Source organism: Schistocerca cancellata, chromosome 1 (assembly GCF_023864275.1).
Source record: "Schistocerca cancellata isolate TAMUIC-IGC-003103 chromosome 1, iqSchCanc2.1, whole genome shotgun sequence".
Lineage (NCBI taxonomy): Eukaryota > Metazoa > Arthropoda > Insecta > Orthoptera > Acrididae > Schistocerca > Schistocerca cancellata.
In genome coordinates this window covers 1,034,651,093-1,034,678,316 of record NC_064626.1, presented here as the reverse complement: position 1 = coordinate 1,034,678,316, position 27,224 = coordinate 1,034,651,093, and the positions used below count along the sequence as shown (strand labels likewise).

The following is a 27,224-nucleotide window of genomic DNA, read 5'->3' as shown; positions in this document are numbered from 1 at the left end:
GTCCATCTTCAGAATGAGCGGACAATTGACGCTTTCCTTCATTTTAAACCAAAGATACACAAGCGCCAGAGACGTTAATCCGTGGAAAAGACTCGTATGCATAAACTGAATCTGAGGCTGTGTGGTCGATCCCTATTGGGATATCGATGTTTGATCTGTAGGGTAATGTTTGTGAGGTTATTAAAGGAAGTGCTGGGTTCCATGATTTGCGATTCCAGGATTTACCTAGGTTTGAAATCTCTATCTCTGTTAATTAAATTCGTCATCAAAAGGAATTAAACTGCTTCCTTCACCACTGAGTTTCAAGAAGATGAAGACGGTTCTATAATTTCCACGTTATAGTCAGGATATAGCTCTTTTAAAGTCCAGTATAAAGAGGCTTGACCGGAAACCTGATGCAGCCAGTAGAATGCAGTATGATTTCGTGCCAGCATATTAATATAATACGCACCCGGCATCAGTAGTTTCGGAGTTACGTTAACTCCCTTTGTTGTCGGCTTACTTTGAAGACGAAAGAAATTATGCGGCCAAAATATTAGAAGAAGAAATAGTTTCTGCGAACGTTCAGCGAAAATATGATGATGCACGTAAAGCAAGTGACGCGTCTACCGTAGTGGGTATAATAGTTCGTCTATCACGAGAATAATCAATACTTATCAGCAAACAAAGAATTCAAGTGACTGGATCAGTCAGAGTTACGCCCTGACTCTAAAATTCCTATCAATTACAACGCTAATATTAAAATTTGTAGTGGAAAAACGTGCTAAAACACACGTAAATTATTACGCTTCGTCTAATGCAAATCTGTGTAAAATCTGTGTAAGATCGGAATTAGAACCCAGACTTCCCGCTTTTCTTTGACATCTTAAACAGTAGCACGGTCACCGATGCCTCCATTTGTTACATTGGAACAAACGCAGGTGGTTCTGCATACTGGAAATGCATTTAATTCAATTAATACTCACCGTTTCCATCAATTGCATGTCGGTAACTTCAGTTCATTTCAGACAAGTTTATTTCTATACATTACCTAAATTTAATATCATCATTTGCACAGCAAAAGTCGAGATGCATACTTCACACATCTTGTAGGTTAGTTTTCTGATATCTAACGACTTTTTGAGAATAATAGGTGAAAGCCTTACGTACCAGTCATCACTATCTATCTACTTCAGATTAGTATATATTTTGTACCTGGGTACATTGACGACTTTACTTAGCAAGCACCGTGTTGAGGAAATGTCATTGCGTTTGCGACTGAAATTCTGATCGAGCAATTGTGGAAAGTACACTTTTGTAACAGTGTAATATTTTTATAATTAATGTTGAATTTGCACGAGACTTTCAAGCATCTGTGTTATCAAATTTAGTGTTCACATTTTCTGCTGAATGGGTGGCTTTCCATTCGTTTTTAGTACTTTTTTGTCAGATTACACTGTATACGATTTTAATTTTTCAAAAGCTTAGTATATATAATTCTTCGTTTTACCATTATATATCCAGAAATATGCTTTTGACTTTTCTTATATGATTAAATATGCAACAATGAAAAGTAGATATTTTTATTTTTATATGTTACAAACACATGTAAAACAATGATGCACTGGGATGACATCCAGGAGAGGTCGTGTCTGGTAAGCTGCGTTCCATGACAGACGTCTTATCTCCTGCGACCCCTGAGGAAAAAAAATACGTTATTGATTCATTTTAATACTGGGTTTTAATTGTTTACATGAAATGCCCTTGTAAATGGAGATGTAGCGGTCGGTTATTCTATTTTTTTTATGTTTTCAGGCAAATAAATTAGAGTTGTTTTTGAACCCACTCTCCATAGTGATAGCAAATCCTGAGATATTTCGCAGAAGAACAGAGAAGACTGGCCATTTTACTATAGGGTACACACAAATTATACAGACATTCCACAGAAATTACCATATATGTGTGTGTGTGTGTGTGTGTGTGTGTGTGTGTGAGAGAGAGAGAGAGAGAGAGAGAGAGAGAGAGAGAGGGAGAGGGAGAGAGAGAGACAACGAGAGAGAGAGAGAGAGAGAGAGAGAGAGACGTCGAAAAATAGGGAATTAAAAAGATTAAAAAGCGAAACTGTAAAAGCACCTCATATGTGGTACAGAGAGAAGGCGAAAGAACAGACACCACATGTATCTGTTGGTAGTATCGACACACTGGTCCACCTGTTGTTGTGCTCAAAGGTGCATGACCACTGGATTCCTCGCTGCATAACATAAGATCATAAAGAGCATCGAAGGACCATCTGTGTGGAATAGCTTGCTATTTACGCTGGTGATTGTGACAATTTTTTGTCGAAAATCGTCACCGCCCATGAAAGATGGGTACATTAGCTCGAAATGGAAACAAAACACAAATCCATGGAGTACCGTCACGCACCTCTGCTGCGAAGAAACTGAACCACACCATCAGCAGGTAATGTCATGGTGACGGTCTTCTAGGACTCTCAAGGGGCAAGGGGCTATTCTGTTTCTTCCCATACGGTGCAACGATAAACTCTGAAGTGTGTTGTGCTACCCTCAGAAAACTGGAAAAAAGACTTCAGTGTGTTCGGCACCCACGAAACTGCAGACGACCTTCTCCATAACAACACAAAGCGTCACACAGGTCTGGACACGCGAGAAGAGCTCACAAAATTTCATGGGACTGCTTTTCCTTATCCATGTTACACCCAAAACATTCTGAGTTTTATCTGTTTGCCCAATGAAGGATGCACTCCGCGGGAAGCAGTGCATGTATGTTGGGGAGGTTACTGACGCAGCAAGGCGTAGGGTGGTACGATGTGGGCATACAGGCCGTCCCAGTAAGGTGGCATAAGACCGTCGCTCTGAAAGGAGATTATGTTGAAAAATAAAATTTTGTAGCCAAAAGAATGGGAAACAATAAGGTGCATAGGAATACTGAGTAAATCCAACCTGCTTTCAGAAAAAGAAAATCAAAATCTGGTAACTGTTGAACGTCCCTCGTACAACTGCCTACATGGTGCAACGGTAAGAACTGTAGAGGCAAAATTAGACTCGTTACAGAGCTCACAGAAACATTTATGCCATCATTCGTCCCGTGGCCGTACGCGAATGGAGTGGAGAAAAGCGTAATAAGTTGTACAGTGGGAAGTGCACTCTGGCAAAGCACATGATTGTGGTTTTCAGAGTGTAAATGTAGTTACTCACTGCTGTTTATGGAATTCTTTCTTCTGCTCCAGAAAAGGCCACTCAACTTTAAACATTGTAGGTACCTGAGGCTGCTGCCGCTTGATTGGTGAGAGTAGAGTTGCGCTCTACGAGAACTAAGGTTCGATAGTTTTAGTACAGTACATAAATGACGTAGTAAATGGTAGGATTACTGGTTGCACTGTTAACATAGGTAGGGAGAGAAGCACAAGTGAATATACGAGAGAGAAACTGGGAGCCGACGAGTTCTGTTTGCTTTTTGTTTACTTGTATGTCTTGCACATAATTATAATCGCACGTTGTTCAGTGTTACTCCATTGTGTGTTATATATCTCTTTATAACTAAGGAAAATTAGCTCAACGCTTAACTTACGCGATTTCATTCAACAAAAGTAATTACTTTTAATGCAAGTACAGTTTACACTTAAAAACATAAAAAATCTTTATAATTACTGTTGTTATTTTGTACTCATAGGAACGTTCTTCATCATGGTCAAAGAAAGAGTTACTTGTTCTTATTGATAAGTGTGAATGTTGTTTATGTTTATCAGAAACAAGTTTTAGGAGGGCTATTCGGAAAGTAAGGAACGATAGGTCGCGAAATGGAAACCACAGTGAAAATCAAAACTGTTTTATTTCCAACGGTTAGCTACACCTTCCAGCTTCTTCTCTACACAGTCGCCGCTCAGACTTAGACATCTGTCATAACGTTGTACTAACTTCTCAGTTCCCTCGTTATAGAAGACAACCGCCAGTGCTTTTCGACAATTTTCTACTCTGGACTGCATCTCGTTGTGTGTGTCAAAATATTGTCTTCGTAGCCAGCGGTTCATTTGAGCAGAGATGAACTTCAGGGGTAGCCAATTACGGGGTATATTGCGGGTGATCAGACACTTCCCATCGAAAACGCTGCAGGAGCATCTTCATTGCCCCTGCAGAATGCGGCCAAGAACTGTTGTGTAGAACGAACCTCATGACAGTTATGTTATGTGGATTGCATAGCTTCAGGCGAAATATTTCGCCAGGTGGGAGACGCTAATTTCAAGCCATCTTTACGTTCTCACTGTGAGCTCAGAACTGAAAAGAGCGACATAATGTAATCGAGGGATGTACTAGACTCAGTGCCCAAAGCATCTGTGCATTGCTTCATCAGATTTTCACTGTATTTTCCATTTCGCGACCGATCGTTCCTTACTTTCCGAATAATCCTAGTTATAAGCTCAGGGAGTATTGAAGCAGTTTGATATGTTTTCCGAATCTCTAACTTTTTTGCTTCACGTTACAAATCAACAGTTTTTGAATAAAACCAGAACTAAATATACACAATTTCAATACAGAGCGAGTCAAAAGTCGTTGGACACCTTCATAAGTTGGAAGATTAAAGGGAAAATGGAAATCTGATGATGGGAACATAGATTTGACGTGGGGCTGCAACTTTTGAAGTGAATCTCATTCATGGCCGCCATCTTGAAATCCGCAATTTTGGATTCAAGTCATTTTTTCAATGGGAAAGGGGGTGTATGATACAACAAATAACACTCGCTTGAGCTCTGGAATTTAGTGGTGTTATTTGTTTTTGTCTATCTTGTACAGTTTAGAGGGAAAATTGAAATATGGTGATGGGAACATAGGTCTGACATGGGGCTGCAACTTTTGGAGTGAATGTCATTCATGGCCGCCATCTTGAAATCCGCCATTTTGGATTCAAGTCATTTTTTTTAATGGGAAGCGGGGTTTATGACAAATCAAATAACACTCCAGGTGACATCTTAAGCAGATAGTGTATGCTGAGAGCATCTGTTATTTGAGACACCTGGAGTCACGCATACAACACGCCTGTGACCAAATTGCAGGAGACACTCTCCCCTGTGTGCAGTCAGAGTCGTTGCGGCGACTACAGTTATGCTTTGCATGGGATGGGCAACACGTAGAACCTGTGTTGTAGCAGTCGGTATGAAGGTAGTTTCCCAACTTTGAACATTAATAACCTATAAACTGTACAAGATAGACAAAAACAAATAACACCACTAAATTCCAGAGCTCAAGCGAGTGTTATTTGATTTGTCATAAACCCCGCTTCCCATTAAAAAAAAAATGACTTGAATCCAAAATGGCGGATTTCAAGATGGCGGCTATGAATGACATTCACTCCAAAAGTTGCAGCCCCATGTCAGACCTATGTTCCCATCACCACATTTCAATTTTCCCTTTAATCTTCCAACTTATGAAGGTGTCCAAGGACTTTTGACTCGCCCTGTATTGCAGTAAATACTGTTTATTTTTAAGTAACATACAGGGAGATAACTGTGTAGAGCAAAATCGTTCCATAGACTACGCGGCGCTTTATATATTCTCACTTTGTTCAAGATGGTTCCACTGTCCCAGTTTCTTGGGGAATCTAGTTAAGACATTGCTCGCATACGCAGATAAAGCGATCGAAAGGAGGCAAAGCCCGATAGGTACGCAACACACCTAACATGCGGGTAGGACCTTATATGGCCAAGTCGACTGACAAAACTACCGTTGTCTACGCTTACTGTATTACTACTTATTATTCGGTAGCTAGGTGGGAGAGACCTACCAGCCGACAGAGCCACTGGAGGACTGGCTGGAAGCCTGGCTGGAGGACTGGCTGTAGGAGCCTCCGTAGCTGGGGTAGCCGCCGTAGCCGCCGCCGCCGCCGCAGGTGTTGCAGCCGCCTCCGTAGCCGCCGACAGGGTAGCCTCCACCGTGGCCTCCGTAGCCGCCGACGGGGTAGCCTCCGCCGTAGCCGCCGTAGCCACCACCCTTGCCGCCGAAGCCACCGATGCCGCCGAACTTGTACTTGGTCGGCGAGCGAACAACACGGACATGACTGCTTTCAGGGGCCGCGACAACTGCAAGAGGGCAACATTTGTGTCAAGTGGATGCGTAACAGCTAACTTGAGAAAGGGAATGAAGAGCCTGGAAATCTTGAACTGGTGCTTTCTGTAAAACTGCAGACATAATGAAACACCGTACCGGATCAGGAATCATTTTCTTTCAGTTTAATTGTTCCCTTGTTCTTCTGCTCCTGATTCTGATCCCCCACTATGATGTTGAACGAGTCAGCTTTAGAAATACAGAACACTTTCTCAACACATACACACGCACAGACTATACACATACTCACGCAAACACGTACCATGTCTTCACTCAGAAAGTTTCCTTTATGGTGTGAAAGGATTTATCAAGAAGATCCGATTTCAGTTTGCGTTTTATATGACGTTAATCGTATTTCTCACAGCTCGTTTGCGAGAACCATCTCTCAGGAAGTGAGACAATGGTATCCTTTCATATTTAATACATACATAGATGACGTCTTAAAGAAATGACAGAATAAAGTGGTGTACAGTTGTAAGCTGAACAACGACATTATAAAACACTCCTGTTGATATATGATCAAATAATTTTTGGGGCTCGGCAGATAAATTACATAGAGAAATTTGGTCCCTGTGTGAGGTAGCAAATGATTATACTAATAATATGACAATATCTAAAGATGAAAATACCATAGTGACTCTCCATTGTAAGGAGCATTTAAGAGCAAAAATAACAATTGATGATAAACCTCTGGAACAAATGAATACTATTAAATACTTGAGATGTGAGTTTTCATATATTACGTCTAATGATCAAGAATCAAGTTACAAAAATTTCGCCGGCCGATGGTGGCCGAGCGGTTCTGGGCGCTACAGTCTGGAACCGCGCGACCGCTACGGTCGCAGGTTCGAATCCTGTCTCGGGCATGGATGTGTGTGTTGTCCTTAGGTTAGTTAGGTTTAAGTAGTTCTAAGTTCTAGGGGACTGATGACCTGAGATGTTAAGTCCCATAGTGCTCAGAGCCATTTGAACCATTTGAACAAAAATTTCAACAGTTGTTACAAACCATAACCGTACTCGCCTCAAAATTTAGGAAAGAGACGGTGCTACAATTCTATAACGTGACGGCAGTACCACTGCTATCGTATGGTTCAGAGACTAGAACTGTAACCGCCAGTCAACGAAGGAGGACTGAAACAGCACAGAGGAGTCTCCTAAAATCACTAGCTGGTCACAGATTCACAGGTCGGAGAAAAGAATAGCTTAATTAAAAATGAGCTGGGTGTCAAAAGCGCACTTCAGAAATTAAGAGGAAAAAGAAAGGGTATGAACGTATTCAAATGATGGAAAACGAAAGAATACGTAAATTGATGTATAGATACACATCTTAAGGGAAAGGAAATGTTCTGTGCCCTAAGAACAGATGGAAGCATCGATAGGTGTCTGCTTGAAATTGGAACAGGTAAGGATGCCTAAACCAAAACTGGATGTGATGATGATGAGTAAATCCTTTACATCACTGGATAAGCGGTCAAAATTGTTGTATGGCTGGATAGTCTAAAGCTGAGAGCTGGATGAAGTAAGTTATTTCTCTGTCTAGAATCATATTAATGAATATTACTGATGTTTAACTATGACCGATTTATCACCACAATTCTCATAAGGCTGTGGGGTTGTAAATATGCCCCTTTCTTTAAAAAGCTTTCAGTAAGAGATTCTATAGTGGAAACCACTTATTATCGTTATTCTCTCCTAACGATGAAATACTCCGTAAAACAGGAAGTGAACGTATTGGCATTTGCTTCTAAGAAAATCTAATGTTATCAGTAACAGGAGATTTCCACAACTTAAAGGCTCAAGAATATCTGTAACATGCAACTTCGATTTCAGTTTATACAACAATCAACAAAATTTAAACTTTTTCTGCATCTGATTTGTAAATTGCTGGATTTACCAAATTTTGGGGTGCTGAATTCACCGGTAAAATCATTTTTTTCTCTATCACGTCACGTTTCCTACATAAGTAACAAAATGAAAATAGTACTGGCAAACGTTAAGAAATTAAAACAAACAAGAAATTTATATTCACAAATGTGGAACTCAATACTACTTAATATGCACATATCGGCATGACACCAATAGACGGTTTAAATTAGTTCACAACATATATTTAACTGCAGTATTCTTTGGTACTTGAAAAATGTGACAACCATACTTTTCTTTCGTTTGCCGTTACATCACTTTCCGTATCAGGACCCCAGCAGTAGTCACCCAGAATCGTAGAGTTCAAGTAACTTTGATAATAGTGTTCCATCGTGGGTATATCTTAGGGAAATCATTCAATCTGATCATCGCTTACGGCTCCCAAATTTTCTATAAAGAAATCAAAGTCGGAGTTTTACGAGACATCCTAACACCATACTCTTGTAGGCGTGTAACAGATCATTACAATGGAAACGTAGCTATCATCTCCTCTGTTGCCCAAAAGGCTCTTCACAGTTTATCTGAAAGAGGACCAAGCAGTTATTTCTGAGTCTGCTACCGTGGCTTCATCTCGGAACACAGGAAATTGCACTGTTGACATATTTCGATATTTTATCTCATGTCTGCTTCTGTTTGAATTCCATGAAGTATTTATGAAACAGAAGTAACATTTTGAAATATGATCTTTAGGCTCACACTACACCACTGAAATAGCAAATGGTAAGGGTCGGCGTTTTCCTTTCAACCATTCGGTTAAAGTGGTAGTACAGGCTATACAGACAGTGTCAGGCACAAAACTCTTAGTTTATCAACAACAGTCCAATCAAAATACAGTATATGTCCCTTCTTAACTAAATCAGTGAGTGGTTTTCTTTGATTAGTTTTCCACACACGTAATAAAATCTGATGGGATGGTTTATAACAACTAAGATGTTCGCCAGTTGTCCTTTTTCCAAATTGTAGTTTTTAGACTCCACAAAGTTCATCTACATCTACATCTACATTTATACTCCGCAAGCCATCCAACGGTGTGTGGCGGAGGGCACTTTACGTGCCAATGCCATTAGCTCCCTTCCTGTTCCAGTCGCGTATGGTTCGCGGGAAGAACGACTGCCGGAAGGCCTCCGTACGCGCTCGAATCTCTCTAATTTTACATTCTTGATCTCGTCGGGAGGTATAAGTAGGGAGAAGCAATATATTCGATACCGCATCCAGAAACGCACCCTCTCGAAACCTGAACAGCAAGCTACACCGCCATGCAGAGCGCCTCTCTTGCAGAGTCTGCCACTTGAGTTTGCTAAACATCTCCGTAACACTGTCACGCTTAGCAAATAACCCTGTGACGAAACGCGCCGCTCTCCTTTGGATCTTCTCTATCCCCTCTGTCGAGCGACCTGGTACGGATACCACACTGATGAGCAATACTCAAGTATAGGTCGAACGAGTGTTTTGTAAGCCACCGCCTTTGTTGATGGACTACATTTTCTAAGGACTCTCCCAATGAATCTCAACCTGGCACCTGCCTTACCAACAATTAATTTTATATGATCATTCCATTTCAAATCGTTCCGCACGCATACTCCCAGATATTTTACAGAAGTAACTGCTACCAGTGTCTGTTCCGCTATCGTATAATCATACAACAAAGAATCCTTCTTTCTATGTATTCGCAATACATTAAATTTTTTATGTAATGTGTTTCTTGAGAAACACTCACTGAGGTAACAAAAACCAGGAGTATACTGCTGGGTCGCGATAAGCTAGTATCCTTAGAACTGCACCTCGAACGTTTCAACATGAACTAGATCATAAGTATTTTTGGCACTATGGATTATCTTGACATGAGATGAACTATGTTTAGAATATTTATCGCATCTTCCATCTTGTGTCTTTAGTAGACATCCAAACGAAAGAACAGTAAACAGCACCTTACGTAAAATAAAAAATTAAAAAGAAAAAGCTTTCAAAATCTAAGAAACCTTAGGTGCTGGTACATTTTGAAAGTTAGATTCGGATATTTCACACCAAAATACGAACCAATTGATGTATGACATCCCGGATGCAAAATGACTGTTGAGTAGTGTTGTACATACGAACAGCGAAGAATTTAGAACATTCTCTTTCATTTATTGAGCTACCCACACGCATTATTTTTAATTTTCAGGTCACGCCTTGCTCAGTACAGAATAGAATTTTTTGTGTTGTATCTAATTTCAGAGACATTCCACCTACATTTTCAACAGCTGACGATTCCCCATTGCCTCGTTAGCAAACAGAACGATTTCTATTTCTTGGATGTGTGACGGAACATTACTTACACATAACAAGAACGTAATCGGACCCAAATGCGATACTTGTGGAATACTTATTCAGAAGCTACATCACAGCGTTTCGCGGACAGCGCGCTTCCCATCTGAGCTGTCGGAACACACGAATTAAAGACTTCCATATGTACTTTATAAGGCACTCACCTTGTGCAGGGTACAGCGAGTGCAGCAGGAACGGCCCCTGCGGTTGCTCCCTCACGCTGCGCAGCTCCACGTGATGATGGGCCGGCTCCGCCACTGGCTGGTAGACGAGAGCGGCGCCTGCAAGCAAGGCACCTCCCACTCACACCTCTCTCACTGCCAGGCTACTCTTATAGGCCTAGTAGTGACACTGCGGCAGCTCTACACTTCTCTGATACCCTAAACATGGAGATCAGCACGACTGGCCGTAGACTCAGGTACGAACTTGCAAAGTTCGCAGAGAGCAATACAACACCCAGTGAATACACGTAATGTCTCAAAGAACTTCACTTATATCGTTACATAAATTGTAAGTAGGCTGTTTAGGTTTTTATATTGGTAACGCCACGTAGCGCTCTGTATGAAAATCACTGGCTGTGCTGTGCGCAGTCTGTGGCTAGTTTGCATTGTTGTCTGCCATTGTAGTGTTGTGCATTTGGCTGTTAACAGCGCGTAGCGTTGCGCAGTTGGAGGTGAGCCGCCAGCAGTGGTGGATGTGGGGAGAGAAATGGCGAAGTTTTGAAATTTGTAAGACTATATGTCATGAACTGATATATATATTATGACTATTAAGGTAAATAAATTGTTTGTTCTCTATTAAAATCTTTCATTTGCTAACTATGCCTATCAGTAGTTAGTGCCTTCCGTAGTTTGAATCTTTTATTTAGCTGGCAGTAGTGGCGCTCGCTGTATTGCAGTAGTTCGAGTAATGAAGATTTATGTGAGGTAAGTGATTTGTGAAAGGTATAGGTTAATGTTAGTCAGGGCCATTCTTTTGTAGGGATTTTTGAAAGTCAGATTGCGTTGCCCTAAAAATATTGTGTGAGAAACTAACTATGATGGATTGGAAGAAATGCATTGAGAAGCTATAAGAAAATGGTTTGGCCAAAAAAGTATTTTGAAAGAGGATATGAGCAAAAAAGTAGGGTTTAGGGACAACAGGTTTAGGTAGGATTTTCTTGGAAATAAATGATGAGGTAAGATAACGGCAATTAAATAATGAGGTAAGAAATATGTGAACATATAAATACAGAAAGCATGCTTGGATAGGATTTTTTTGGTGGAAACAAATGTTGAAATAAGACGAAAGATCTATGGAATGAAGTTTTAGGTTGGACTGCAGTACCAAATGTCACACTTAAAACAAACCCTGTCCTGTATTTTTGTGTTATTACACTATGTGAATTTGTGTTTTTCCTGTATTAATGTGTTTAGCTAATAAGAGTTATGTTGTAGAATTTTTCTAATAATATGTTATTTACTTTGTAAAGATGTTTAAACATTATTTATTCTGTTTTGTTGCTCATATGTGAAGGTGATGTTTCGAAAGTTATTCTGATCTTTTATGTATGTACTCATGTCATAATTCCTGTAACACTGATGTATATGTTATTTCGATTCTTTTGTAAAGCCTGTACTACAAATGTCATCTGTATTGTTTTGTACCTTTGTAATTGTGTTCTTATGTTATAAAATTGTAATTGACACCAGTTCATCATATTATTAACTTGTAAGTTCCATTTCACTGCACACGTTTCTGTTGGTCATAGTATATGGACAATATGTGAGAAGTACGGACTGTTAGTGTTTGCACGTGTGTTAGTAATTCAGCAAGGGACTGGATAACAGCATTGCTGGTTCTAAGGACAATTCAAAAACATTGTGAGTCACAAGTGGTGGTTTATGGACTTGCTATATTATCCGCAAGACTCTTCGATGGTGATTGTGCACCTGCACAGTCACAACAAATGGCTGCTGGCCATCTCTACAAGGACTACAGTGGGTCTACACCTTTGCACAGTCATGTATAATTTTTCTAAGGGGACGTTTCAAAATGCTAAGGTACAAATACTGTGGAAATTTCTCGTGAAATCCATATAATTCAGGACTGAAGGAGACTATTCACCGAAAAGCAGAACCGTTGAGTTGTCGATAAATCTAGATGCACCATACAGGGGCAAAGGTTTGTGTATATTTATGAGTATGTATGTATGTGTGTGTGTGTGTGTGTGTGTGTGTGTGTGTGTGGGTATGTGTATGTGTGTTTATCTTACTCTAGCTCGTCACAGTGTAACTCCGAAAGCTAGCAAACTTTCCTTCTTTTATGTGACCCCGTCGATAACTCAACGCTTCTGCTTTTCGGTCAATGGTCTCCTGATAAGGTACAAAGGTAGTATTTATGCATTTAAATATCACTCATACTATTCTTGCTCAGGTGAGCCGGTGGGTTTCTGGCGCCAGGCGATATCGATTCTTACTTCCATCTTTGATCGTCGTCCCTGTGCCTTGTTCTCTTTGCGTCTTTGAGGCAGGCTATTTATGGTGGCGCGCGTGCGCAAGTCGAGGAGAGTGGGTCCGCGCATGAGCCGAGTCAGTCTGTGACGGACGTGCTTCCGATATTGTCGTTGTAGGGAGTTGGTGACACCGTATCACGTGGCACGGCCGTATGCAGTGAGGACCAGTTGAGTTGGAGCAACGAATGACCATGGGCCGCTGCCGGAAAGTATTAAAGTTGTATTGACGCGGCTGGCCAGTGGCGACCGGGATTTTCTAATACCTCGAGAGCTATGTGGATTGATGGCGTGTGAATTTCACATGAAGAAGAAAAAATTAATCGACAAGCTTTCGTGGTGGGTTCCTCCTATATATAGTGAATATTACTGTGTACTTAAGGTCTGTTGACTGTTGCAGTTGCTCGCGCTAGTGCGCAGCAAAACATTCACTGCAGTGGTGTCGAGGCGAGATATGTTCTGCAACGGCCATGAAATTATGTTACTGAAGTGGCTAGAAATAGCGCCTCGCATTTGTAAGTTTGGATTTGGTACTTAGTGGCACGCTGAAGATAGCTCGTTCACTTCAACATCATTTCTTAATTTAGTTATAGATTTAGAATTTTCTAGTTTTACCAATTAGTGGTAGTTGTTGTTTCTTAATTATTTCTCGTGTATATGGATTGTCCCGTTAGGTACTTAGTATTTAGGTGGTTTTTTTTTTTTTTTGGATCAAAGGAAACCAAGCTTCTTAATTCTGTTCAGGGGTTAACTTGTAATATGTTTATATTAAGGTGTTGTCTTTCTATATATATATATATATATATATATATATATATATATATATATATATGTGTGTGTGTGTGTGTGTGTGTGTGTGTGTGTAGCTTGTACATACTACAGTGTGTCTGCCGCTCATGTTGCCTGTTTTCAGAAACTTGTATAGTGGGCGACGCGAGCAAACATCGTCCTGTGAGCTTGCAGTGTGACGGAAATCTCAGGATTTGAATTCAGGGCCGTCCGGACCCCGTTAACGCGCGATTTCTCTATTCCATTCAACGAGAGGCTTGCTTTAGGCAGAAGATTTTCTACTGCCCAAAGTTGAGTATAAGTTCACCCTTTGGATCGTTTGTTTGTGGAATCGTAATAGATTAATGTTTGCTCGCGTCCATCACATGTTCATCAAACCGATTTTTTTGCCTTAAGATTGCATAAGTGTAAAACTGAGTGATAATAAAAAGTCAGTAAATTTATAAACATAAACACACACAAAGGTCAAATTATACCCTGGTTGTGCCTATCCCTAAGTTGCATATTTAAAGTAATTTTAGATTTGGTCCTATTGCACTATGGCTATGGCAAGACTGAAATAGCCTATGTTTGCAAGTTAATTTAAGTTACTGCTTCCATTACATCGAAAAGTTTCATCCCTGAATAACATTTTTAAGTGACTATATATTTGAAGATGTTTCTGTGCTCTACAATTCTTTATACTCATTTTGTGCATTTTAAATACTAATTCTGGATAAGGCCTTGATATGCAAATGTTGTTAATTCGTTATTACTGCTGATCAATTCACGAGTATGTGTAATCAATAAAGAAGTGTTCCAACTACAAACTGGTTGCGTAATCGCCACACCATCAGAGACTGAATAAATTATGTACAAGCAGTCTTCGAATTTATTTCATATTATTGTAGGGTTGGGTTGTTTTCTCCACTTTTGTGGAAGTTTACGAGTTCGCATCTGCTCGAATGTACGTATGGAACAGTTCTTCCTCAGCAGCTGGAACACTGATATTTTCTTATTTATTAATCTGTTTCGTGGCGAGCGGTCTCACGTATGATGAGTACTGGAGACTGAAATAGTTCGTGTCGAAACTAGTTATGAAATAACGTAGAACGCATAGCCTAAAACATATTTATGTTTGAGAGGTGCTGACACTGGTTTCTATGCACACAGATACAGAAACGCTGGCTAGCTATTAATAATTAATATTTGTTTAAGGCGCTGATAATGGCCAGGATTCAATGAGCGGACTCTGTAGTCTCAACTAGGAAAAACTAAAGTTAAGAGGAGCATTTATTTGATTTATGTATTTTTGTTATCAATCCTGCGACTGGTCTGTTGGGAACCGCCCTGATTTCCTCTCCTCAGCCAGTCTCTTCATCTAACATTAATGCTTGCTCTGAAAGTCCTCAGTTATTTGTTGTGTACATTCGAATGTCTCGGCATCTTCTTTACAATAGACAGGACAGCCATAACTTTTTTCTACAAAGACAACGTTCTTCCAAGTAAGCTGAAATATTTATTAAGGTCTTTATTAAGCTTCTTTCGAGGGATAAAGAGGAGCGAAGTGACATACAGAACAAAGTTGCATTCCCACAGAATGTTTCAGGTGTCTTAAGCACGGCACTACCTTTCTCTGTTATGTGGTTGGAATGGGGAAACAACCAAAAATTTGGCTAGATGAGTACAGAAAATTTCTACAAAACCCATTCACGATTCTTCGTTTGATAGACCGTCCGACCATAACCCGGTGTGCGGGGTCGATCCCCTGCGTGTTAATCTACATGAGCAGAGGTTGGATGACCAATAGGCTATTACAATAGCACGAAAAGTGTTTTTGGCATTTCAGTAGAATGAAATCGAAACAAGAAAGAGCGAAGTTGTGTCTTCAGTCTTTTTTATTTTATAATTTTTATTACGTTTGTTGCGGACGTAATTCACTTTCCATGTAACTTGTGTTCTTCCGTTAGAAATGAAGAGAAAATTTAAGTACCCAATAGAATCAAAGGATATGTGATTTCATTACACTTAGTGTGAATTATTCGAATCAAATCTAAAAATAACCTGTAAGTATGACCTCACTTATCAGCATGATGTTACACGCACTGATTCGGTTGAGAAGGGTGTCCCAAAGTCGTTGTACCCTCTCGTGGGGCAAGATGGCCGACGAATGTAACTGGTCTTTGATATCCTGGTTCCTGACATAGGGACTGAGTTCATGTCCGAGGTGGTACCATACTTGTTCTATCAGGGACATATCTGCTTACCCTGCTCGTGACTGGAGTACCTCAACATCACACAGACAGTGTAGACCAGCATGGGAGGTAACACCTGAGGGCGCAGTATGTCCCCTGACGTTCCGCTGTGCTGTCAGTCTTCCCTCAATCACTACCAGTCGTGACATGGAGTCGTACCCCACGGCTCTCCACAACGTGATGCCAGGACGAAAAGCGCTGTTCCCCTCCAAAACTTTGGAACAATGTGACCACTTCCCAGAGTACGATACGATACAATATCGCAATTATCTACGGACATCAGTAAAAGACTTTCGAGCACAATGTCTCCCCTGTACGGCAATATATGTAATGGATGTACTAGTTGTAGACACATGGTTGACGACATACGGATGTTTGGGTCTGGCCTTGAGTCGTGCTCGGATAGCCATGATAAGGAGACCGCTTGCGATAATCGGGAAATACGGGTTCGAGTCCCTGTCCGGCACAAATTTTGGTTCTCACCGTTCCATTATACAGTTGATGGTTGTTCATATTCGCAACTGCGAATACATTTAATGTCTTCCCAGAGAGTCACAAACTCGCCGACGATCGTCATCCTTGATAATACAAGGCCGCGATTCATCTATGCGACACTATCCAGCATCGGTCCATACTATTGGGCACGTTGCCCGGTCACCGCACCACTCAAATAGCTGTTTTGTATGTTGTGGCGTTAATTACAGTCACTCATGAGATGGCAACTCCCTAGTCTGATTGCTGTCTCCGATCATAGGAGTGTTATGATAGTACCAGGATTGCTCAGAAAGTAATGTACCGCATTTTTTTCCTCAGCCGAAAACAATGCTACGAATGCGAAACGTTACGTATGTATTACTTGAAGTCTCCTGAGTGAGCGCGCCAAGTCACTTTCGACGGATAGCGTAGCTGCAGGACAGTTTCAAAATGGCGTCTGTAGGTGATGTAAGTTACAATCAACGTGCCATAATTGAATTTCTCTCTGCAGGGAAATAAACAGTGGGGAATATTCACAAAACGCTTGTGAAAAGTCTATGGAGCATCTACTGTCGAGGACAGTTCGGCTGGGCTCCACGATTTGCAGCGGTCAGGGAGACCATCCACGACTATCACACCTGACATGTTGCAACGAGCTGATGGCATTCGTGAGTACATATTCATTACGACTTGGCAGTTGGCATTGCGTCTGTCAATGAGCAAAGTAAGTGTGGGTGCAATTATCCGCACTCTTGGATATTCAAACGTGTGTGCAAGATCGGTCGCACGGTGTCTAATGGTTGATCACAAACCGCACAGAAAAAACATTTGCCTTGATTTGTTGCAACGTTTTGAAGCTGATGAGGAGGTCGTCTTGTTCCGGATTGTGACAGGTGATGAAACTTAGGTTCACCATTTTGGGCCCTAAACAACACACAGTAGATGCAATGGGGCCATTCCCACTCCCCACAGAAGAAAAAACGCAAAGCAATTGCTTCCGCCGGTAAGGTCATGATCACCGTCTTCTGGGAAGATGAAGGTGTAATTATCATCATTAATTCAAAAGCATATGTCAACACCTTAATAAAACTCAAGACGCACTTCCGGCGACTTCGGTGCCACAGCAACCCAGGAGATGTTTTGCTGCAACACGATAACGCTTGGCTCCACACAAGTATGAGGACTGCTGAATACATCGCAAAACAGGTTTTGACATTGTGACCCTATCCACCTTACAGCTCTGACCTAGCCCTCTCGGACTTCCACTTGTTTGGGCCATTAAAGGATGTCATTCCTGGAAGTCATTTTGCGGACGATGAGGATGAGATTCACACAGTGAAGCACTGGCTCCGCCACCAGGACGAGGATTGGTACCGACAGGGCATACACTCCCTTGTTTTCCTCCGCAGGAAGGCCATAGAACGGTATGGAGAGTACGTGGAAAAATAGAGTGTGTAGACAAAACGCAATTATTTCCTGTGTGTAATTCTCATTATGTTCATTAAAGAATTTTTGAAGAAAAAAATGCGGTGCATTACTTTCTCAGCAACTCTCCTATGTTTCAAGGAGTCCATTACGTGTTCTCGGATGACAGGAGCACGTGTAAAGGGTTACGATATTCTTGATATACAATATGACCATCTTCCCTCGTGGTGACCCGATATGGTCGACTATACCTGCCCTCACGTTCTCATGCAGGCCAACATCATTCGCTATCACCTCCGAATGGCCCCCAGATCTAGATACTGCACAATTCGACCAGCTGGCCAAGTATGGGCACAAAATGAGGCCCCTATCAAACGCTCCCCCAGACGGGTTTGCATCACCTCCCTCACAGTGGTTACTCAACTCAACATCTGACACTTTTCACTCCCGGCGCGCGATCTGAGGCGCCTTGCCACGGTCCGTGCGACTCCCCCCTTCGGAGGTTCGAGTCCTCCTTCGGGATTGGGTGTGTGTGTTGTCCATAGCGGAAGTTAGTTTAAGTTAGGTTACGTAGTGTGTAGGCTTAGGGACCGGTGACCTCAGCAATTTGGTCCCATAAGACCTTACCACAACTTTCCAAATTTCACTCCCCTTACACACCTTAACAGTGCTGGTAACAGCACTAAACACGAACAACTCTAATATACTCTGGTAGCCATTCCATCTGCCATGGAGAATTGCAGCTCTAATCGTTTACGTAACCACTAATGGTGTGTAGCTGTACGAAGTTACGTTGACATCCAACCGCGCCTTCTATGTGCTTTTTCTCAGATAGTGTTTTCACCGTTGTCAGCTAGTCGATCTTGCTGTTATACCTTTAACACTCTTCTTGTCGTTCTCTCCACAGACGTTTAAGTTGTTTGTAGACTTACTATTCTTTAGGTCGTAAGTTACTACTGATATTCTCCTAGCAACAACCGTTCGTTTTTTAAAGTACTGTTTGCTTCATAGACGTGTTATGCTGAACTTACACAGGTAGTATGTAGTTTCTGCAAAGCTCTTAGCGTCAAGATAAATGTAAGTAACTCACTGTTAATCATAACTTTGCTACAGAAAGCGAGCCACATCTCATCCTCCAGCAGAGTGCAACTAACTGCGCGCGTAACATGTGGTAATAGTGTGGCAACTGTAGTATTGTTTACATTACCTGATACTGCTGAATACGATGTTAGAAGTTTGAAGTAACATAATCATTTGTAAATATATTCTCAAAACATTCACCTGTCACGTCGTAAACGTAGCGGAAGCCAAGGGAAATACTATCTTGACATGCACAGTGAAACACCGCTGGAAATAGCTGCGCGACAGGATTTACGTCACCTGCTTGAAATTCTAAGGACGGCGCGATTTTGGATTCCGCACATTCGTGGGGCTCACAAGAGAAGAACCTCATGTCAGTAAGTGGCTGAAGTGTCTATTAGCCACTGGAAGATACTACGTGAGCAACTGATTCACTATACTCCTCTCGTCTGTATTTAGTTCACAGACGAAAAAAGGTAAAAATAAGTAAGTGATCTTAATGGTAACACAGACACAGTTTCAAGCAGAACAATGTGCGATTGCCAACTGGACTTCGAAACTGTTTGGTGTTTTTCATCCATTAATTTATTAGTAATTTAATAAATATGTTAACTGCCATTGCACCCCTTTGACTCCTGTTGTACAATAACGCATAGTGTACAAGTTTGTATTTTTTTACAACAGCCAGTGGTTTACAGATGCCTTATTTTGATAGCATTAGTTTACTCGTTCTACCCATTTATTTTTCCATTAAGACCTATACAAGGCTAGTTTCAATTCCGAATGTAGGGAGGTCCCTAATATCTAACACAATGGTGCTCTATCTAATCTGAATTAATAAATACATAACTAAATCAGCAACGCTGTACAAAGTACCTATCTGACGAACACTACTGAGCAATTAATGCAATTAAAATTGATCAAAAGATTTGTACGTATTTATAAGAAAGAAAAAGGTTATTACGTAAATGAACGGTGCAGGAAAACAATCTCATTCGTATGAAATTCCACTGCACTATGCAGTAGAACAACTCATTTCTACTGCAGAGTTTCAGTTTATTCACTATGACAGATCTGTGGATTAAGAACGATTCCCAAGACGTATGGCAGAGAGCATTTCGAACTTCAGAAGCTACTGGAAAATGAAAAATTAAAGCCCTGTGTGAATGGTCCTACATGAAGGGTATTTTGGATTCACATATCGTACAGAATACTCATATTTGTATGATGATAATTACAGGGTTTCTTTTCTTATGGAGTTTATTTAGACAGCAGCTTTAATTTTCTTTCATAGACTGCTGTAACTAAATGCACGACACCGGTACTGCGAAGAAACACCTATAGAAGTATTCAGTGTCATGCTGGGTACTCTCTGTGCCAACAACGAAAAAGGAAGGAAGATTATTAATTTAACGCAAGCTCTAACTGTGCAGGGAAGTGGATGGAAGTAGACCATGTTCATTCGGCTTGCAACCATTCCGGAAATTGCCTTAAGAAATTTAGGGAAACCACAGGAAACCTAAACCGTAGACTGGATGATAAATTGAACTCCAGTCCACTTGAATGCGAGTCCACTGCGCCACATTACTCGGTAACGGCTTAGATTTAGCGCTACAGAAACATTAGTAATATTCGGCGATACTGAAAGTGATATTGGGGCAGAATGAATACTTGAAACAGCTGTTATTATATATAAACCAGTTTCACTTGCGTCTTTCCACACTTACGAAATATTTTATTTTTACATGAAACTTCAGTGTTGCTTGTGGTTTAGATGTTTGCAAACAATACAAAAAAGGCGTGTGACAAGGGCCTCCCGTCTGGTAGACCGCCCGCCTGGTGCAAGTCTTTCGATTTGACGCCACTGCGGCTACTTGCGCATCGATGGGGATGAAATGTTGATGATTAGGACAACACAACACCCAGTCCCTGAGCGGAGAAAATCTCCGACCCAGCCGGGAATCGAACCCGGACCCTTACGCTACAGTCTGGAACCGCACGACCGCTACGGCCGCAGGTTCGAATCCTGCCTCGGGCATGGATGTGTGTGATGTCCTTAGGTTAGTTAGGTTTAAGTAGTTCTACGTTCTAGGGGACTTATGACCACAGCAGTTGAGTCCCATAGTGCTCAGAGCCATTTGAACCCGGACCCTTAGGATTGACAGTCCGTCGCGCTGCCCACTTTTTTTTTTTAATCTTATTTTGTTCGGTATTGTTCATTGCGTTTGTTCGGGGCGGATGTCCCATAACACCCATTGAAGTTCATCGTTGATCAATTTACTTAGCTTTTTTATTACAGAGGGCAGCTAACCCTCTGACCGAACACGCTGAGCTACCGTGCTGGCTACCACTCAGCTACCGGGGACGGACTTTGCAAACAATATGAAGTATGTTGGCTTTAAAGGATCACGAAGCTGCATTCTATTTTATGAGAATCTATCAAATGCCAGAGAGTACAAAACTTCCTCGGAGATTAATTCTTGCGGCTTTTCTACGAAAAACCTCTGCTCCGTTCCCACAGGGTGTATGCTGTAGTACTGGTGCTTGCAGAATAAACATTAAGTCTTTCTGCCTCGCGAAAGTATTAGTTGTCGTTGTCATTGTGGTCTTCAGTGACTGGCTCGACGAAGTTCTTCATGGTAGCCTGTCTTACGCATGTCTCTTCATCTTTACGCAAGTACTGCAACATACAACCATATGTAGTCGCTTACTGTGTTCAAGTCTTGTTCTCCCTCCACAATTTTTATCCATATATTTCTTTCCATTACCAAATTCCTTGATGCCTCACTATGTGGTATATCAACTAATCTCTTCTTTTAGTCAAGTTGTGTCATAATTTTTTCTCCAATTCAGTTCAGTTCAGTTCAGTATTTGATATATCCACCTAATCCTCAGCATTCTTATGTAACACCACATATCGAAGACTCCTATTCTCTCCTTGTCTGAATCGTTTGCCGTCAACGTTTCACTTGCGTACAACGTTATAGCTATTAGCTTTAAATGCAAACTCTTCATCTCATGAGAGAGACTTGAATAGCCGACTGGGCTGGTAGTGGCGTCCTACTCAATCACAAGCTATCCTAGTACGTTCACAAAAAATCGAAACAGACCAAAATTCCTAACATCAAAGCTTTGGCTAGTTTTCTCACTCGGGCACCCAGAGTTTTTAAAGAACTGGCTTCAAGACGTATGTTTCTACAGGTAAGTTTATTGGTTCGTTCGAGACTTCCACATTGGAAGGGTAGAATAAGAATTCAGTATGTCAAGATTTGATTAATCTGAAACTTTGGGACGGGCAGTACGAGTTTGAAATGTCACCATATGAAACGATGTAGATAATAGTTTTTAATACTAAAAGTACAATTAGTAGTTCAAATTCAAATGGCTCTGAGCACTATGGGACTCAACTGCTGAGGTCATTAGCCCCCTAGAACTTAGAACTAGGTAAACCTAACTAACCTAAGGACATCACAAACATCCATGCCCGAGGCAGGATTCGAACCTGCGACCGTAGCGGTCTTGCGGTTCCAGACTGAATTAGTAGTCATTTCTCAGTTTTATTCACTCTACATACCAGACAGATATGTCGAGTATTGATACTTGATATGTTTATGTGATGTATTTTCCACAAAGTTATTCTAGAGTAACTGAAATTTTCAAACTTTTCCGTTCAGTATAACATTTTGAATCCCTCGAAAACGATTTCTACTGAGCGGCAGACGTGCAGTATTTGTTAGCAACACAATTTAAAGACAATAATGTCAACAAGCAGAACAAAGTTTTAGAATCATCACTTTCAGCACTGTCTGATCCTTTTTATAGCACTCGTTATTTATTCGCCCGTGCTCCTAAGAGCGTTTTATCTCTTGAACGCCACGAGAACGTTACGTAATGTTCTGTCTGCACAGAAGTTGTAACGGTAAGTTCTCGTCATGTAGGATACCATGGTGTGCGCTATAATGCCAAAAAAGATCATATCTTTAGGGTTTAATAGTGTGTTTCAATGACATTGTTACAAAAATGGAGTAAACACATGGGAGAACGTACTTCTTTTCATTTGTGTGTTTGTTTACTTCAGCTTTTACACGTAAATAAACAAAAGAGGTAATTTCGTTGTTTCTCACTGATTAAAGTAACCATAATTTCCAGTAGCTACAGTTTTGCACCCAACGGGTAACACAACGGAGGTTTCTCACAACTGGGGCTTTGGTGAAGATACCGTTCTTTTTTTTTTTCTACATGTACACAGGCAGTTAACACACACACACAACTCTCAAGCGACGAAGCTGCTCATGTAAATATACACGCATAAATGTAATGGAAACTAAGTCAATGATGAGGCATGTTTTCTCCATCCATGGACCGCTATGGGTTAGCCTGAAGGGGAACAATCGGAGAATAAACATGAAACTGGGTCCTTAATTCAGAGGGAGCTGGCTGCTGTCTCGGGGAATATTGGTGCTTCTCCTGTAGTTGTGATCTACTGATACGATCCTGTTCATTCGATACTCTAATTCTGCGCTTTGCCTAGGGCAGCCAAAAATCTTACAGAAACTTTCTAGCAGATTAAAACATTGTGCCGGAGCAGGACAGGAACTTGGAACCTTTGCTCTCCCGACTGAGCTATAGAGACGATTAAATCACGCCATCACATCTCTACTCTCCCTTAACTTCAAAACGTCACATAAATTCTCCTGTATGCTCTGCGAGATTAGTACTTTCAGAAGAAAGCTTCGCCACAGCTCAGGGCTTTACGCAAAACCATGCCAGAAATGTGGTAAAACGGAAAGGTAAGCCGGCCGGAGTAGGCCTTGTAGCTCTCAGATCAGGCTCCGACATTGTATAAACTCTTTCGATTCTGTATTTGCTTCCATCATAACTGTTTACTTACACGTCAGGAGGTACGCATATTAAGAAATAGTACTCATAAGCTGCTTCTGATGCGCTATAAGTTGGCATATAGTTCCCACGCAGCCGTGTTTACACTGCAAAGCATTACATCAATATATCGTGGCTTCGAGTAGTGTCGAATACTTTGTAAAACACTATATTGTTCCATTAAAAAAGGTCTCAATGTCTCGGTTGCTGCAAGAGTTATGAGGCTTAGATATTCAACATTACGAGCCGCCCACTGCGTACTATAATTTTCCGAAAGCCTCGTTTCGGTATTTTGAATTTTTGCCGAAATAAAATGGCTGTTAGCTTTACATGACTCCGGTTTCAAAATTTCGCAGATTTCTCACAGATATTTTCTGAATATTTTAGTATGGGGGAGCCGTGGTCTCCTTAATGAGGTACTCCATTTCGTTCCATTTCGTACTTCCACTTCCTATATGCTCTGGAAACATCTGCACTACTGTGTAAATGTCCAAGGCATGTACTACGTATCTTGCTTGGAAACAAACCCGGGTAACTTCCTACACTTGGCGTTGTCGACATTAATGCACACTTTATTCCTTGTCCTTAAGCTTGCATTCAGTACAGCTCGGGTCCGTCTGGAGTTTATTTTTCCGACAGTGTTAATTGTACAAAAACAATGACATGCAACAATATGGACAGGTTTACTACTCAACCACGATATTACTGCTGTTGGGCGTTATCGGAAACGCCCAGTGACGCTACAGTACCTAAATACAGTGACGACTAAGGAAAACGCATCGCACTGCCAGTTCTTAGGTCAGCTGATGATATACCATCTTTCTGTACTACGTGCTGACTCACAATTAGCCAGCCGAAGTAGTCTCAGTCCCAGGTGGAATAATATTGTGGTCGAATAATACTCGTGAAGAGTTGTCCAGTATGCAACGCGTGCGTGGTTTCACTGAGTGCAACAGAAAGGCTGTACAGCGAAGCTTCACTGAGCTGTTCCAGCAGGAACGGGGAGCGCGCCACGCTGCCACTCCATCTGTAAATAGGCGCCTACGAGGAATCGGATCATTCTTTGTGCATATTTCAGGCTTTTCCACTACTGCGAAAGTATTCTCACGGAAACAATGATGACTGTGGTAGAAAGCCAAACAAACCGCAGGCAATTCCCTTATTGCTCTGTAACGAGGCACTAGAGAGCACGGGGCCCGTACACCAAAATACGAGGCCACCCGGGTAACTGGATTTTTGTAGTTTTTTATATTAAGTTCAGTACTTAATCATCAGGCAGCTGAAACAGTTCGATGCAACTCTCAAATATTATGGAGAAAATCGACTTTGAAGTTTGTGAAGGAGATACATTTCACCAAAGAAAAGGCTGCGTGGGTCACTCGGTAGCGTTGGAGATGCGTAGATGGTTAATCAATGGATCACTGGTTCCAACGTCTCTATGGTCTTTTTCTTTACGTTTCATTCTTTCCGTTCAATTCGAATACCTACATCATTTAAATATAAAATTCATCAAATGCTAGTTAACACATATATAATTATCATTTTTTATAAAAAATGCACGTTTTCGTGTTTATAATAACACTTTGCACGCATTGGAAATATAAATTCTTAATTATCGATATTCTTTAAACTATTATCAAAAAATTGTAATGGTTTTTAATTTAAGCAGTCTTTGTTAATAAGAAAACTATTGACCTTCTATACGATATTGTTAATAAGTTTTTATAAAATTGGATGTTTTTTAGTTTAAACAATCTTTTTTAAAATATCAGTAATTAAGAATTTATATTGGCAATGAAAACTTTAACTGCGGCAATATCGAATTAGAAACGAGAATATGTATATTTAAAAAAATGACGGTTAAGTATATATTAATTGACATGTAATTTATTAATTTTATATTTAAATAATGGTTAATTGTTTGTAATCGGATTATTCTCCAACGCTACCGACAGAGCCACGCGGCCAACCCTGAAAATTGCTTTATCTATAGTGAATTATAATTCCTCATAAAACTTCAAAGTCGATGTACTCTAGAATTTTTGGGAGTTGAGTCGAGCTGCTTTTGGTGATTAATAGTAGAGCTCTGAACTTGGCGCATCATATATGTAAAAAATTACAAGAATCCGATTGCCTGTTGGTCTCCTCACCAGAAATTCTCTCTGAAAAACGTCTGATCCATACACACAAAAGATGAACGAAATTCGTACACACAGACGTCACAGCGTGATACCTTGCACGCTAACAGTACAAAAATGTCTCTTACAAAAATTCCGTCCCGTACGTATTTCGGCAGCAAATTAAGGTAAAAGGAAGACAAACTGGCGAGACTAGTCACTTGTCCGACAATAATATTAGTACAACAAAAAAAAAAGACTGCATGACATCGTATCTGATTTCTTTGATTTTGTACTACGGCAATTGTACTACAACTATCAGCTCGTATACAAAAGACGTGCAATTATTTAGTGCTAACACAAAGATGAGAGTTCAATCGTTAACATTTTCCCACTTAAGTGTGATCTGCAGTGAATCCATGAAGAGTTCTCCATCGGTCTCGGGCGCTGCCGTCATGGACTGTGCAGCTAGTCCCGGCGGGACTGATGACCTTAGCAGTTAAGTCCCATAAGATTTCACACACATTTGAACATTTTGAACATGAAGAGTTCAGATAAACATGATCCAGCGAGTCGCTATTAATTTGGAGATCCGGGGTGGTCGCATTGAGCATTTGCTCTGCATGGTACGTATGTGTTATGAAAGAACGTGCTGCGACTGACAGTCTGTTTAAAATATTAAAACCAGTCGCTCTCACCGAATGAAGTAAGTACGTTTAACATCTCAACATTCATAAGTTTCGTAACTACTTCTGAGCTATGAGAGTTACCATTTTTGACTGATTAATAGTCTTCACGTTTATATCTGACATGTCCAAACAGTAATTGGTATGTTCAACACTAACATTAAGATCTAGTTGCAGGATACATACCGTTTAGTAAACTGTGTGTACTACGCAGATAAATATTAGACAATAAAAATTTTCTCATGCATCCGGACTCGAATTCGTGAACGCGAGAGTTGTAACGCAAGAGCCTACCCACTGGACTAGATTGGTAGCGTGCCTGTATTTATAGAATGAAGATTCTTCTCGGACATGGGATTAGAGTATTCTTTTTTTGTTCCGAAAATATTGTGAGAGACGTTCACTTATCGTAAATTTGAAAGGGATCGCGCTGTGGTATCCGAGTGCGAGAATTTCGTTTAATAAACCAATCGGAAACGGCAGTAGCATCGAGCTGGAGTTGGTTGAGTTAGAGAAATTGTCTGAAGCTTACAAAATGATATTCTTTGAGAAGAGAGCGAACTGACTAACCTGCCATCTCTAGGACGAAGAGGCCGAGGGCCAGAGCGGCGACCACTCCTTGGAGACTTGCCATCGCTGCTATGTCCGCCGTGTGTTCCCACGTGCGTGTGTGCCGCGGCCATCCGCCGGCTGCCTTTATACCGCCTCACCGCCGACCCGCTACC

The 27,224-nt window shown here is 41.0% G+C and overlaps 1 protein-coding gene across 1 annotated transcript; it reads right to left on the bottom strand.

Moving 5' to 3' along the window:
- Window positions 1–1,546: 1,546 nt before the first annotated feature.
- LOC126089871 (uncharacterized) lies at window positions 1,547–27,224 on the bottom strand. Its single transcript, XM_049906944.1, has 4 exons — window positions 27,070–27,224; window positions 10,490–10,606; window positions 5,776–6,070; window positions 1,547–1,676 (listed from the first exon to the last, which is right to left on the bottom strand). Exons 1-4 carry the CDS (start codon window positions 27,131–27,133, stop codon window positions 1,661–1,663), a joined length of 492 nt encoding a protein of 163 aa, XP_049762901.1. The 5' UTR covers window positions 27,134–27,224; the 3' UTR covers window positions 1,547–1,660.

Bases quoted from the DNA above. Each gene is read 5' to 3' on its own strand.
- LOC126089871 (XM_049906944.1), bottom strand. From the start codon at position 27,133: ATGGCAAGTCTCCAAGGAGTGGTCGCCGCTCTGGCCCTCGGCCTCTTC. The intron at 10,607-27,069 runs GTTAGTCAGTTC...CCTTGCTTGCAG, and splicing joins CTTCGTCCTAGAGATGGCAG to GCGCCGCTCTCGTCTACCAG. The intron at 6,071-10,489 runs GTGAGTGCCTTA...GCCCTCTTGCAG, and splicing joins CTCGCTGTACCCTGCACAAG to TTGTCGCGGCCCCTGAAAGC.